This window comes from Mustelus asterias, unplaced genomic scaffold (genome assembly GCF_964213995.1).
Source record: "Mustelus asterias unplaced genomic scaffold, sMusAst1.hap1.1 HAP1_SCAFFOLD_3460, whole genome shotgun sequence".
Classification (NCBI taxonomy): domain Eukaryota; kingdom Metazoa; phylum Chordata; class Chondrichthyes; order Carcharhiniformes; family Triakidae; genus Mustelus; species Mustelus asterias.
The window spans coordinates 5001-17362 of NW_027593405.1; the positions used below are offsets into that span (position 1 = coordinate 5001).

Below are 12362 nucleotides of genomic sequence, written 5' to 3' on the forward strand. Positions count from 1 at the left end.
CTTGGTGCTACTCGTGGCAATCATCATTCTCGTTTACAGGTACTGACCTCAGCATGACCCAGATACCACCCCCCACCCCCGGCCCCCCAACCCGGCCGTACCACCAACATCCCCGACCTGTATCGAACCCCGTGCTGTACCTGTCCTGGGAGTGTTTGATGGGGACAGTGTAGAGGGAGCTTTACTCTGTATCTAACCCCGTGCTGTATCTGTCCTGGGAGTGTTTGATGGGGACAGTGTAGAGGGAGCTTTACTCTGTATCTAACCCCGTGCTGTACCTGTCCTGGGAGTGTTTGATGGGGGATAGTGTAGAGGGAGCTTTACTCTGTATCTAACCCCGTGCTGTACCTGTCCTGGGAGTGTTTGATGGGGACAGTGTAGAGGGAGCTTTACTCTGTATCTAACCCCGTGCTGTACCTATCCTGGGAGTGTTTGATGGAGACAGTGTAGAGGGACCTTTACTCTGTATCTAACCCCGTGCTGTACCTGTCCTGGGAGTGTTTGATGGGGGACAGTGTAGAGGGAGCTTTACTCTGTATCTAACCCCGTGCTGTAACTGTCCTGGGAGTGTTTGATGGGGACAGTGTAGAGGGAGCTTTACTCTGTATCTAACCCCGTGCTGTACCTGTCCTGGGAGTGTTTGATGAGGGACAGTGTAGAGGGAGCTTTACTCTTTACCTGTCCTGGGAGTGTTTGATATGGGACAGTGTAGAGGGAGCTTTACTCTGTATCTAACCCCGTGCTGTACCTGTCCTGGGAGTGTTTGATGGGGACAGTGTAGAGGGAGCTTTACTCTGTATCTAACCCCGTGCTGTACCTGTCCTGGGAGTGTTTGATGGGGGACAGTGTAGAGGGAGCTTTACTCGGTATCTAACCCCGTGCTGTACCTGTCCTGGGAGTGTTTGATGGGGGACAGTGTAGAGGGAACTTTACTCTGTATCGAACCCCGTGCTGTACCTGTCCTGGGAGTGTTTGATGGGGGACAGTGTAGAGGGAGCTTTACTCTGTATCTAACCCCATGCTGTACCTGTCCTGGGAGTGTTTGATGGGGGACAGTGTAGAGGGAGCTTTACTCTGTATCTAACCCCGTGCTGTACCTGTCCTGGGAGTGTTTGATGGGGGACAGTGCAGAGGGAGCTTTACTCTGTATCTAACCCCGTGCTGTACCTGTCCTGGGAGTGTTTGATGGGGACAGTGTAGAGGGAGCTTTACTCTGTATCTAACCCCGTGCTGTACCTGTCCTGGGAGTGTTTGATGGGGGACAGTGCAGAGGGAGCTTTACTCTGTATCTAACCCCGTGCTGTTCCTGTCCTGGGAGTGTTTGATGGGGGACAGTGTAGAGGGAGCTTTACTCTGTATCTAACCCCGTGCTGTACCTGTCCTGGGAGTGTTTGATGGGGACAGTGTAGAGGGAGCTTTACTCTGTATCTAACCCCGTGCTGTACCTGTCCTGGGAGTGTTTGATGGGGGACAGTGTAGAGGGAGCTTTACTCTGTATCGAACCCCGTGCTGTACCTGTCCTGGGAGTGTTTGATGGGGACAGTGTAGAGGGAGCTTTACTCTGTATCTAACCCTGTGCTGTACCTGTCCTGGGAGTGTTTGATGGGGACAGTGTAGAGGGAGCTTTACTCTGTATCTAACCCCGTGCTGTACCTGTCCTGGGAGTGTTTGATGGGGACAGTGTAGAGGGAGCTTTACTCTGTATCTAACCCCGTGCTGTACCTGTCCTGGGAGTGTTTGATGGGGACAGTGTAGAGGGAGCTTTACTCTGTATCTAACCCTGTGCTGTACCTGTCCTGGGAGTGTTTGATGGGGGACAGTGTAGAGGGAGCTTTACTCTGTATCGAACCCCGTGCTGTACCTGTCCTGGGAGTGTTTGATGGGGGACAGTGTAGAGGGAGCTTTACTCTGTATCTAACCCCGTGCTGTACCTGTCCTGGGAGTGTTTGATGGGGGACAGTGTAGAGGGAGCTTTACTCTGTATCGAACCCCGTGCTGTACCTGTCCTGGGAGTGTTTGATGGGGGACAGTGCAGAGTGAGCTTTACTCTGTATCTAACCCCGTGCTGTACCTGTCCTGGGAGTGTTTGATGGGGACAGTGTAGAGGGAGCTTTACTCTGTATCTAACCCCGTGCTGTACCTGTCCTGGGAGTGTTTGATGGGGGACAGTGTAGAGGGAGCTTTACTCTGTGTCTAACCCCGTGCTGTACCTGTCCTGGGAGTGTTTGATGGGGGACAGTGTAGAGGGAGCTTTACTCTGTATCGAACCCCGTGCTGTACCTGTCCTGGGAGTGTTTGATGGGGACAGTGTAGAGGGAGCTTTACTCTGTATCTAACCCCGTGCTGTACCTGTCCTGGGAGTGTTTGATGGGGACAGTGTAGAGGGAGCTTTACTCTGTATCTAACCCCGTGCTGTACCTGTCCTGGGAGTGTTTGATGGGGACAGTGTAGAGGGAGCTTTACTCTGTATCTAACCCCGTGCTGTACCTGTCCTGGGAGTGTTTGATGGGGACAGTGTAGAGGGAGCTTTACTCTGTATCTAACCCCGTGCTGTACCTGTCCTGGGAGTGTTTGATGGGGGACAGTGTAGAGGGAGCTTTACTCTGTATCTAACCCCGTGCTGTACCTGTCCTGGGAGTGTTTGATCGGGACAGTGTAGAGGGAGCTTTACTCTGTATCTAACCCCGTGCCGTACCTGTCCTGGGAGTGTTTGATGGGGACAGTGGAGAGGGAGCTTTACTCTGTATCTAACCCCGTGCTGTACCTGTCCTGGGAGTGTTTGATGGGGGACAGTGCAGAGGGAGCTTTACTCTGTATCTAACCCCGTGCTGTACCTGTCCTGGGAGTGTTTGATGGGGGACAGTGTAGAGGGAGCTTTACTCTGTATCTAACCCCGTGCTGTACCTGTCCTGGGAGTGTTTGATGGGGGACAGTGTAGAGGGAGCTTTACTCTGTATCTAACCCCGTGCTGTACCTGTCCTGGGAGTGTGAGTAACTCTGAGATAATTCTTGGTATACAGGAGGAAGAGTCAGAAAGCTGTGCGAGATTACAAGAAGGTTCTGGTGCAGCTGGTGAACCTGGAGACCAGAGTTGGTGATCAGTGTCGGAAGGAATTCACAGGTGAGGGAACACCCCCCCCCCCCACCCCCACCCCCCCCCCCCCCCCACTCTACTTCCCCCAGTTCAGACCGGTTACCCGAACCTCCCTTGCTCTTGGTAACTGTCCCCAACTCTCTCCTCCCTCTTGCTGTCCGCAGACCTGATGACAGAGATGAACGATCTGACGGGGGATCTGGAGGGGACTCGAATCCCCTTCCTGGAATACCGGTCGTTTGCGGAGAGAATCTTCTTCCCGGGACACAAGGAGTCGCCGCTGCGTCGCGACCTCGGCCTCTCAGAGCTGCGCCGCCACACTGTCGAGCAGGGACTGAACCAACTGGCCAACCTCCTGAACAATAAAGTCTTCCTGATTCGGGTACGTGAATGTCCCGCTCCGTCACACCCAGATTTCATTCCGTTTAGCAAAATAGAAACTAGACGCAGGGGGAGGCCATTCGGCCCGAGCGTCCTGGAGGTTTACAGCATGGAAACAGGCCCCTCGGCCCAACTTTTAACCAGTTTTCTTTTAACCACTAAACTAGTCCCAATTGCCCGCATTTGGCCCATATCCCTCCATACCAATCATACCCATGTAACTGTCTAAACGCTTTTTAAAATTGTACCCGCCTCTACTACTGCCTTTGGCAGCTCGTTCAAGACACTCACTGACACTCAACTAGACACTCAACTGGAGTACTGTGTGCAATTTTGGTCCCCTTATTTGCGGAAGGATGTATTGGTCTTAGAGGGAGTACAGAGAAGGTTCACCAGGTTGATACCGGAGACGAGGGGTGTAGCTTATGAGGAGAGATTGAGTAGATTGGGTCTGTACTCGTTGGAGTTTAGAAGGCTGAGGGGAGATCTTATAGAGACATTTAAGATAATGAAGGGGCTGGATAGGGTAGAGGTGGAGAGATTCTTTCCACTTAGAAAGGAAGCTCGAACTAGAGGGCACAGCCTCAAAATAAAGGGGGAGTCAGTTTAGGACAGAGTTGAGGAGGAACGTCTTCTCTCAGAGGGTAGTGAATCTCTGGAATTCTCTGCCCATTGAAGCAGTGGAGGCTTCCTCGTTAAATATGTTTAAGGCACAGGTAGATAGATTTCTGATCAATAAGGGAATTAAGGGTTATGGGGAGCGGGCGGGTAAGTGGAACTGAACCCACTATCAGATCAGCCATGATCTTATTGAATGGCGGGGCAGGCTCGAGGGGCTAGATGGCCTACTCCTGCTCCTATTTCTTATGTTCTTATGTACTCACCACCCTCTGTGTGAAGCAATTGTGGCACAGTGGCACAGTGGTTAGCACTGCTGCCTCTCAGCGCCAGAGACCTGGGTTCGATTCCCGGCTTGGGTCACTGTCTGTGCGGAGTCTGCATGTTCTCCCCGTGTCTGCGTGGGTTTCCTCCCACTGTCCGAAAGACGTGCTGGTTTGTGTGTATTGGCCGTGCTAAATTCTCCCTCAGTGTACCTGAACAGGCGCTGGAGTGTGGCAACTAGGGGATTTTCACAGTAACTTCATTGCGGTGTTAATGTAAGCCTACTTGTGACACTAATAAATAAACTTAAACTTTCTGGACCCTTTTGTATCTCTCCCCTCTCACCTTAAACCTATACCCTCTAGTTTTAGACTCCCCTACCTTTGGGAAAAGATATTGACTATCCAGCTGATCTATGCCCCTCATTATTTTATAGACCTCTATAAGATCACCCCTCAGCCTCCTACGCTCCAGAGGAAAAAGTCCCAGTCGATCCAGCCTCTCCTTATAACTCAAACCCTCAAGTCCCGGTAGCATCCAAGTAAATCTTTTCTGCACTCTTTCTAGTTTAATAATATCCTTTCTATAATAGGGTGATCAGAACTGTACACAGTATTCCAAGTGTGGCCTTACCAATGTCTTGTACAACTTCAACAAGACGCCCCAACTCCTGTTTTCAATGTTCTGACCAATGAAACCAAGCATGCCGAATGCCTTCTTCACCACTCTGTCCACCTGTAACTCCACTTTCAAGGAGCTATGAACCCGTACCCCTAGATCTCTTTGTTCTGTAACTCTCCCCAACACCCTACCATTAACTGAGTAAGTCCTGCCTTGGTTCAATCTACCAAAATGCATCACCTCGCATTTATCTAAATTAAACTCCATCTGCCATTCGTCAGCCCACTGGCCCAATTGATCAAGATCCTGTTGCAATTGGAGATAACTTTCTTCACTGTCCACCATGCCACCAATCTTAGTGTCGTCTGCAAACTTACTAACCATGCCCCCTATATTCTCATCCAAATCATTAATATAAATGACAAATAACAGTGGTCCTTCCAGCTGCTCCACCATTCATTTTGATCATAGAACCATAGAAAATTACAGCTCAGAAACAGGCCTTTTGGCCCTTCTTGTCTGTGCCGAACCATTTTATGCCTAGTCCCACTGACCTGCACTTGGACCATATCCCTCCACACCCCTCTCATCCATGAACCCATCCAAGTTTTTCTTAAATGTTAAAAGTGACCCCGCATTTACCACTTTATCCGGCAGCTCATTCCACACTCCCACCACTCACGGCTGATCATCAAATTCAATATCCTGATCCCCCCCTTCCCCCCCATATCCCTCGATCCCTTTAGCCCCAAGAGCGATATCTAATTTCTTCCTGAAATCACACAACGTTTTGGCCTCAGCTACTTTCTGTGGGAGTGAATTCCACACATTCACCACCCTCTGGGTGAAGAAATTTCTCCTCACCTCAGTTCTAAAAGATTTACCCCTTATCCTCAAACTCTGACCCCTAGTTCTGGACTCCCCCCACCATCGGGAACATTCTTTCTGAATCTACCCTGTCTAACCCTGTTAGAATTTTATAAGTTTCTATGATTTGATTTATTATTGTCACATGTGTTGGGATACAGTGAAAAGTATTGTTTCTTGCGCACTGTGCATACCATTCATAGAGTACATAGGGGCAAAGGAAACAAGAGAGTGCAGAATGTAGTGTTACAGTCATAGCTAGGGTGTAGAGAAAGATCAACTTAATGCGAGGTAGGTCCATTCAAAAGTCTGACAGCAGCAGGGAAGAAGCTGTTCTTGAGTCGGTTGGTGCGTTGGAAGAGAGAATGTCCGGGGTGTGTGGGGTTGTTGATTATGCTGGCTGCTTTGCCGGGGCAGCGGGAAGTGTAGACAGAGTCAATGGATGGGAGGCTGGTTTGCATGATGGATTGGGCTACATTCACAACCCTTTGTAGTTCCTTGCGGGTTTGGGCAGAGCAGGAGCCCAGACCAAGCTGTGATACACCCAGAAAGAATGCTTTCTATGGAGCATCTGTAAAAGTTGGAGAGAGATGTAGCTGACATGGCAAATTTCCTTAGTCTTTTGAGAAAGTAGAGGCATTGGTGGGGCTTTCTTAACTATAGTGTCGGCATGGGGGGGACCAGGACAGGTTGTTGATGATCTGGACACCTAAAAACCTGAAGCTCTTGAACCTTTCTACTTCGTCCCCGTTGATGTAGACAGGAGCATGTTCTCCTTTACGCTTCCTGAAGTCGATGACAATCTCCTCCGTTTTGTTGACATTGAGGGAGAGATTATTGTTGCCGCACCAGTTCACCAGATTCTCTATCTCATTCCTGTACTCTGTCTCGTCATTGTTTGAGATCCGACCCACTACGGTGGTGTCGTCAGCAAACTTGAAAATGGAGTTGGAGGGGAATTTGGCCACACAGTCAGGGGTGTATCAGGAGTATAGTAGGGGGCTGAGAACACAGCCTGCGTGGTCACACCATGTCTCCATCTTTCCACCATGAACTGTCTCCATCGCTATTTCCAAACCAGAGCTCTCGACAGAGGATTCAACTCTGTTGACACAAGTGTTCCCCCGCCTCAATCCCGGCACAGAGACAGGCCATTCGGCCCTTCTGCTTCGTACTAGTGTCTCTGCCCCCACCCCCTCCCTTCGTCTCCCTCATATCCTTCCACATCATTCTTTCTCATGTGTTTACACAACATCACCCTCACCCCTCACCCCCGCTTAAACACATCCACATTATTTACCTCCGCCAGCCCCACCTTCTTCCCACTGCCCCCGTGGGAGCGGGTCCCACATTCACCCCCACTCCCCGTGGGAGCGAGTCCCACATTCTCCCCCACTCCCCGTGGGAGCGAGTCCCACATTCTCCCCCACTCCCCGTGGGAACGAGTCCCACATTCTCCCCCACTCCCCGTGGGAACGAGTCCCACATTCTCCCCCACTCCCCGTGGGAGCGAGTCCCACATTCTCCCCCACTCCCCGTGGGAGCGAGTCCCACATTCTCCCCCACTCCCCATGGGAGCGAGTCCCACATTCTCCCCCACTCCCCGTGGGAGCGAGTCCCACATTCTCCCCCACTCCCCGTGGGAGCGAGTCCCGCATTCTCCGCCACTCCCTGTGGGAGCGAGTCCCACATTCTCCCCCACTCCCCGTGGGAGCGAGTCCCACATTCTCCCCCACTCCCCGTGGGAGCGAGTCCCACATTCTCCCCCACTCCCCGTGGGAGCGAGTCCCACATTCTCCCCCACTCCCCGTGGGAGCAAGTCCCACATTCTCCCCCACTCCCCGTGGGAGCGAGTCCCACATTCTCCCCCACTCCCCGTGGGATCTTGACCCGATCGAAACCCCCGCCATCATGTTAAAGATCTCGATCAGGTCACCCCCTCAGCCTTCTCTGTTTGAGAGAAAAGAGGCCCCACCCACCAGCCTGTTCAAGATTTTCTTACAGTTAAAATCTCCCAATTCTTGGATTTTCCTTGCACCTTCTCCCGCGTCTCCATGTCCTTCGATAATACAGAGACCAGAACTGTGCACAGTGCTCCCAGTGTGGGTCTAACCGAGGGACACGGAGACTGGAACTGTGCACAGTGCTCCCAGTGTGGGTCTAACCGAGGGACACGGAGACTGGAACTGTGCACAGTGCTCCCAGTGTGGGTCTAACTGAGGGATATGGAGACTGGAACTGTGCACAGTGCTCCCAGTGTGGGTGTAACCGAGGGATACGGAGACTGGAACTGTGCACAGTGCTCCCAGTGTGGGTGTAACCGAGGGATATGGAGACTGGAACTGTGCACAGTGCTCCCAGTGTGGGTCTAACCGAGGGATATGGAGACTGGAACTGTGCACAGTGCTCCCAGTGTGGGTCTAACCGAGGGATATGGAGACTGGAACTGTGCACCGTGCTCCAAGTGTGGGTCTAACTGAGGGATATGGAGACTGGAACTGTGCACAGTGCTCCCAGTGTGGGTCTGACCGAGGGATATGGGGATTGGAACTGTGCACAGTGCTCCCAGTGTGGGTCTAACTGAGTGATATGGAGACGGGAACTGTGCACAGTGCTCCCAGTGTGGGTCTAACCGAGGGATATGGGGATTGGAACTGTGCACAGTGCTCCCAGTGTGGGTCTAACCGAGGGATATGGGGATTGGAACTGTGCACAGTGCTCCCAGTGTGGGTCTAACTGAGTGATATGGAGACGGGAACTGTGCACAGTGCTCCCAGTGTGAAAGACTTCAGTTCCTGTGCAGAGAGAGAGAGAGAGATTGGGAGTGGCTGGGATCGTTCTCCTCGGAGCGGGGAAGGTTCAGGGGGAGATTGAATCGAGGCAGTCACTGTCGCGAGGGGGTCTCGATCGAGTGAATGAGGAGAAAGTGTTTCCCAGCGACAGGAGGGTGGGGAACCAGAGAGCGAGGGAGGGGGAGACACAGAGTGAAGAGAATCGGTAAATGAACCAGAGGCGGGGGGAGAGATGGGGAGAATTTTACTGACACGGCGAGTTGTTGTGATCTGGAAGGCGCTGCCTGAGAGGGCGGTGGGAGCAGATTCACCCTCAGAGAGGGGGAGAAATACAGGGAGGGGGAAAATTCACAGGGAGACGGGGGGAACGAGCGGGAGGGGGAGAGACGGGGGAGAGCTGGTGTGAGGGAGGGACGGAGAGAGGGAAGGGGAGAGAGGGATTAATTGGATAGATGTTCCAAAGAGCCAGCACAGTTAGAATGGGCTGAATGGCCTCTCTCTCTGCTCTGCAATAAGATTTACTTCTTGTCTTTCTCACAGCTCATTCAAACGCTGGAAGATCAGAGAACATTTAGCCACCGGGACAGGGGATATGTCGCATCGTTACTGACTGTGGCCCTACATGGGAAGCTCGAGTATGTCACTGACATCATGAAGACTCTCCTGTCCACTTTAATCGACCAATACGTGGCAAAGAATCCCAAACTCATGCTGCGCAGGTACTCCCACACTTAATATCCAACTCATCGCACAGTGTGGAGGGAGCTTTACTCTGTATCTAACCCCGTGCTGTACCTGTCCTGGGAGTGTTTGATGGGGACAGTGTAGAGGAAGCTTTACTCTGTATCTAACCCTGTGCTGTACCTGTCCTGGGAGTGTTTGATGGGGACAGTGTAGAGGGAGCTTTACTCTGTATCTAACCCCGTGCTGTACCTGTCCTGGGAGTGTTTGATGGGGGACAGTGTAGAGGGAGCTTTACTCTGTATCTAACCCCGTGCTGTACCTGTCCTGGGAGTGTTTGATGGGGGACAGTGTAGAGGGAGCTTTACTCTGTATCTAACCCCATGCTGTACCAGTCCTGGGAGTGTTTGATGGGGGACAGTGTAGAGGGAGCTTTACTCTGTATCTAACCCCGTGCTGTACCTGTCCTGGGAGTGTTTGATGGGGGACAGTGTAGAGGGAGCTTTACTCTGTATCTAACCCCGTGCTGTACCTGTCCTGGGAGTGTTTGATGGGGGACAGTGTAGAGGGAGTTACTCTGTATCTAACCCCATGCTGTACCTGTCCTGGGAGTGTTTGATGGGGGACAGTGTAGAGGGAGCTTTACTCTGTATCTAACCCCGTGCTGTACCTGTCCTGGGTGTGTTTGATGGGGACAGTGTAGAGGGAGCTTTACTCTGTATCTAACCCCGTGCTGTACCTGTCCTGGGTGTGTTTGATGGGGACAGTGTAGAGGGAGCTTTACTCTGTATCTAACCCCCTGCTGTACCTGTCCTGGGAGTGTTTGATGGGGACAGTGTAGAGGGAGCTTTACTCTGTATCTAACCCCGTGCTGTACCTGTCCTGGGAGTGTTTGATGGGGACTGTGTAGAGGGAGCTTTACTCTGTATCTAACCCCGTGCTGTACCTGTCCTGGGAGTGTTTGATGGGGGACAGTGTAGAGGGAGCTTTACTCTGTATCTAACCCCGTGCTGTACCTGTCCTGGGAGTGTTTGATGGGGACAGTGTAGAGGGAGCTTTACTCTGTATCTAACCCCGTGCTGTACCTGTCCTGGGAGTGTTTGATGGGGACAGTGTAGAGGGAGCTTTACTCTGTATCTAACCCCGTGCTGTACCTGTCCTGGGAGTGTTTGATGGGGGACAGTGTAGAGGGAGCTTTACTCTGCATCTAACCCCGTGCTGTACCTGTCCTGGGAGTGTTTGATGGGGACAGTGTAGAGGGAGCTTTACTCTGTATCTAACCCCGTGCTGTACCTGTCCTGGGAGTGTTTGATGGGGACAGTGTAGAGGGAGCTTTACTCTGTCTCTAACCCCGTGCTGTACCTGTCCTGGGAGTGTTTGATGGGGACAGTGTAGAGGGAGCCTTACTCTGTATCTAACCCCGTGCTGTACCTGTCCTGGGAGTGTTTGATGGGTACAGTGTAGAGGGAGCTTTACTCTGTATCTAACCCCGTGCTGTACCTGTCCTGGGAGTGTTTGATGGGGACAGTGTAGAGGGAGCTTTACTCTGTATCTAACCCCGTGCTGTACCTGTCCTGGGAGTGTTTGATGGGGACAGTGTAGAGGGAGCTTTACTCTGTATCTAACCCCGTGCTGTACCTGTCCTGGGAGTGTTTGATGGGGACAGTGTAGAGGGAGCTTTACTCTGTATCTAACCCCGTGCTGTACCTGTCCTGGGAGTGTTTGATGGGGGACAGTGTAGAGGAAGCTTTACTCTGTATCTAACCCCGTGCTGTACCTGTCCTGGGAGTGTTTGATGGGGACAGTGTAGAGGGAGCCTTACTCTGTATCTAACCCCGTGCTGTACCTGTCCTGGGAGTGTTTGATGGGGACAGTGTAGAGGGAGCTTTACTCTGTATCTAACCCCGTGCTGTACCTGTCCTGGGAGTGTTTGATGGGGACAGTGTAGAGGGAGCTTTACTCTGTATCTAACCCTGTGCTGTACCTGTCCTGGGAGTGTTTGATGGGGACAGTGCAGAGGGAGCTTTACTCTGTATCTAACCCCGTGCTGTACCTGTCCTGGGAGTGTTTGATGGGGACAGTGTAGAGGAAGCTTTACTCTGTATCTAACCCCGTGCTGTACCTGTCCTGGGAGTGTTTGATGGGGACAGTGTAGAGCCAGCCTTACTCTGTATCTAACCCCGTGCTGTACCTGTCCTGGGAGTGTTTGATGGGGACAGTGTAGAGGGAGCTTTACTCTGTATCTAACCCCGTGCTGTACCTGTCCTGGGAGTGTTTGATGGGGACAGTGTAGAGGAAGCTTTACTCTGTATCTAACCCCGTGCTGTACCTGTCCTGGCAGTGTTTGATGGGGACTGTGTAGAGGGAGCTTTACTCTGTATCTAACCCCGTGCTGTACCTGTCCTGGCAGTGTTTGATGGGGACAGTGTAGAGGGAGCTTTACTCTGTATCTAACCCCGTGCTGTACCTGTCCTGGCAGTGTTTGATGAGGACTGTGTAGAGGGAGCTTTACTCTGTATCTAACCCCGTGCTGTACCTGTCCTGGGAGTGTTTGATGGGGACAGTGTAGAGGGAGCTTTACTCTGTATCTAACCCCGTGCTGTACCTGTCCTGGCAGTGTTTGATGGGGACAGTGTAGAGGAAGCTTTACTCTGTATCTAACCCCGTGCTGTACCTGTCCTGGCAGTGTTTGATGGGGACAGTGTAGAGGGAGCTTTACTCTGTATCTAACCCCGTGCTGTACCTGTCCTGGCAGTGTTTGATGGGGACAGTGTAGAGGGAGCTTTACTCTGTATCTAACCCCGTGCTGTACCTGTCCTGGGAGTGTTTGATGGGGACAGTGTAGAGGGAGCTTTACTCTGTATCTAACCCCGTGCTGTACCTGTCCTGGCAGTGTTTGATGGGGACAGTGTAGAGGAAGCTTTACTCTGTATCTAACCCCGTGCTGTACCTGTCCTGGCAGTGTTTGATGGGGACTGTGTAGAGGGAGCTTTACTCTGTATCTAACCCCGTGCTGTACCTGTCCTGGGAGTGTTTGATGGGGA

At 52.0% G+C, this 12362-nt stretch overlaps 1 protein-coding gene across 1 annotated transcript in view; it reads left to right on the forward strand.

Annotated features, from left to right (window-relative positions):
* The window catches only part of LOC144490584 (plexin-B1-like), a gene marked incomplete at its 3' end in the record, with an annotated part of 12887 nt that extends 3531 nt beyond the window's left edge, over positions 1-9356 (forward strand). The window contains exons 3-6 of the mRNA XM_078208297.1: positions 1-39; positions 3021-3121; positions 3259-3476; positions 9178-9356. The exon at positions 1-39 is cut by the window's left edge and continues 110 nt beyond it. Coding sequence (XP_078064423.1) covers positions 1-39; positions 3021-3121; positions 3259-3476; positions 9178-9356 — 537 coding nt within the window. The remainder of the gene's footprint in view (positions 40-3020; positions 3122-3258; positions 3477-9177) is intronic.
* Positions 9357-12362: the final 3006 nt, after the last annotated feature.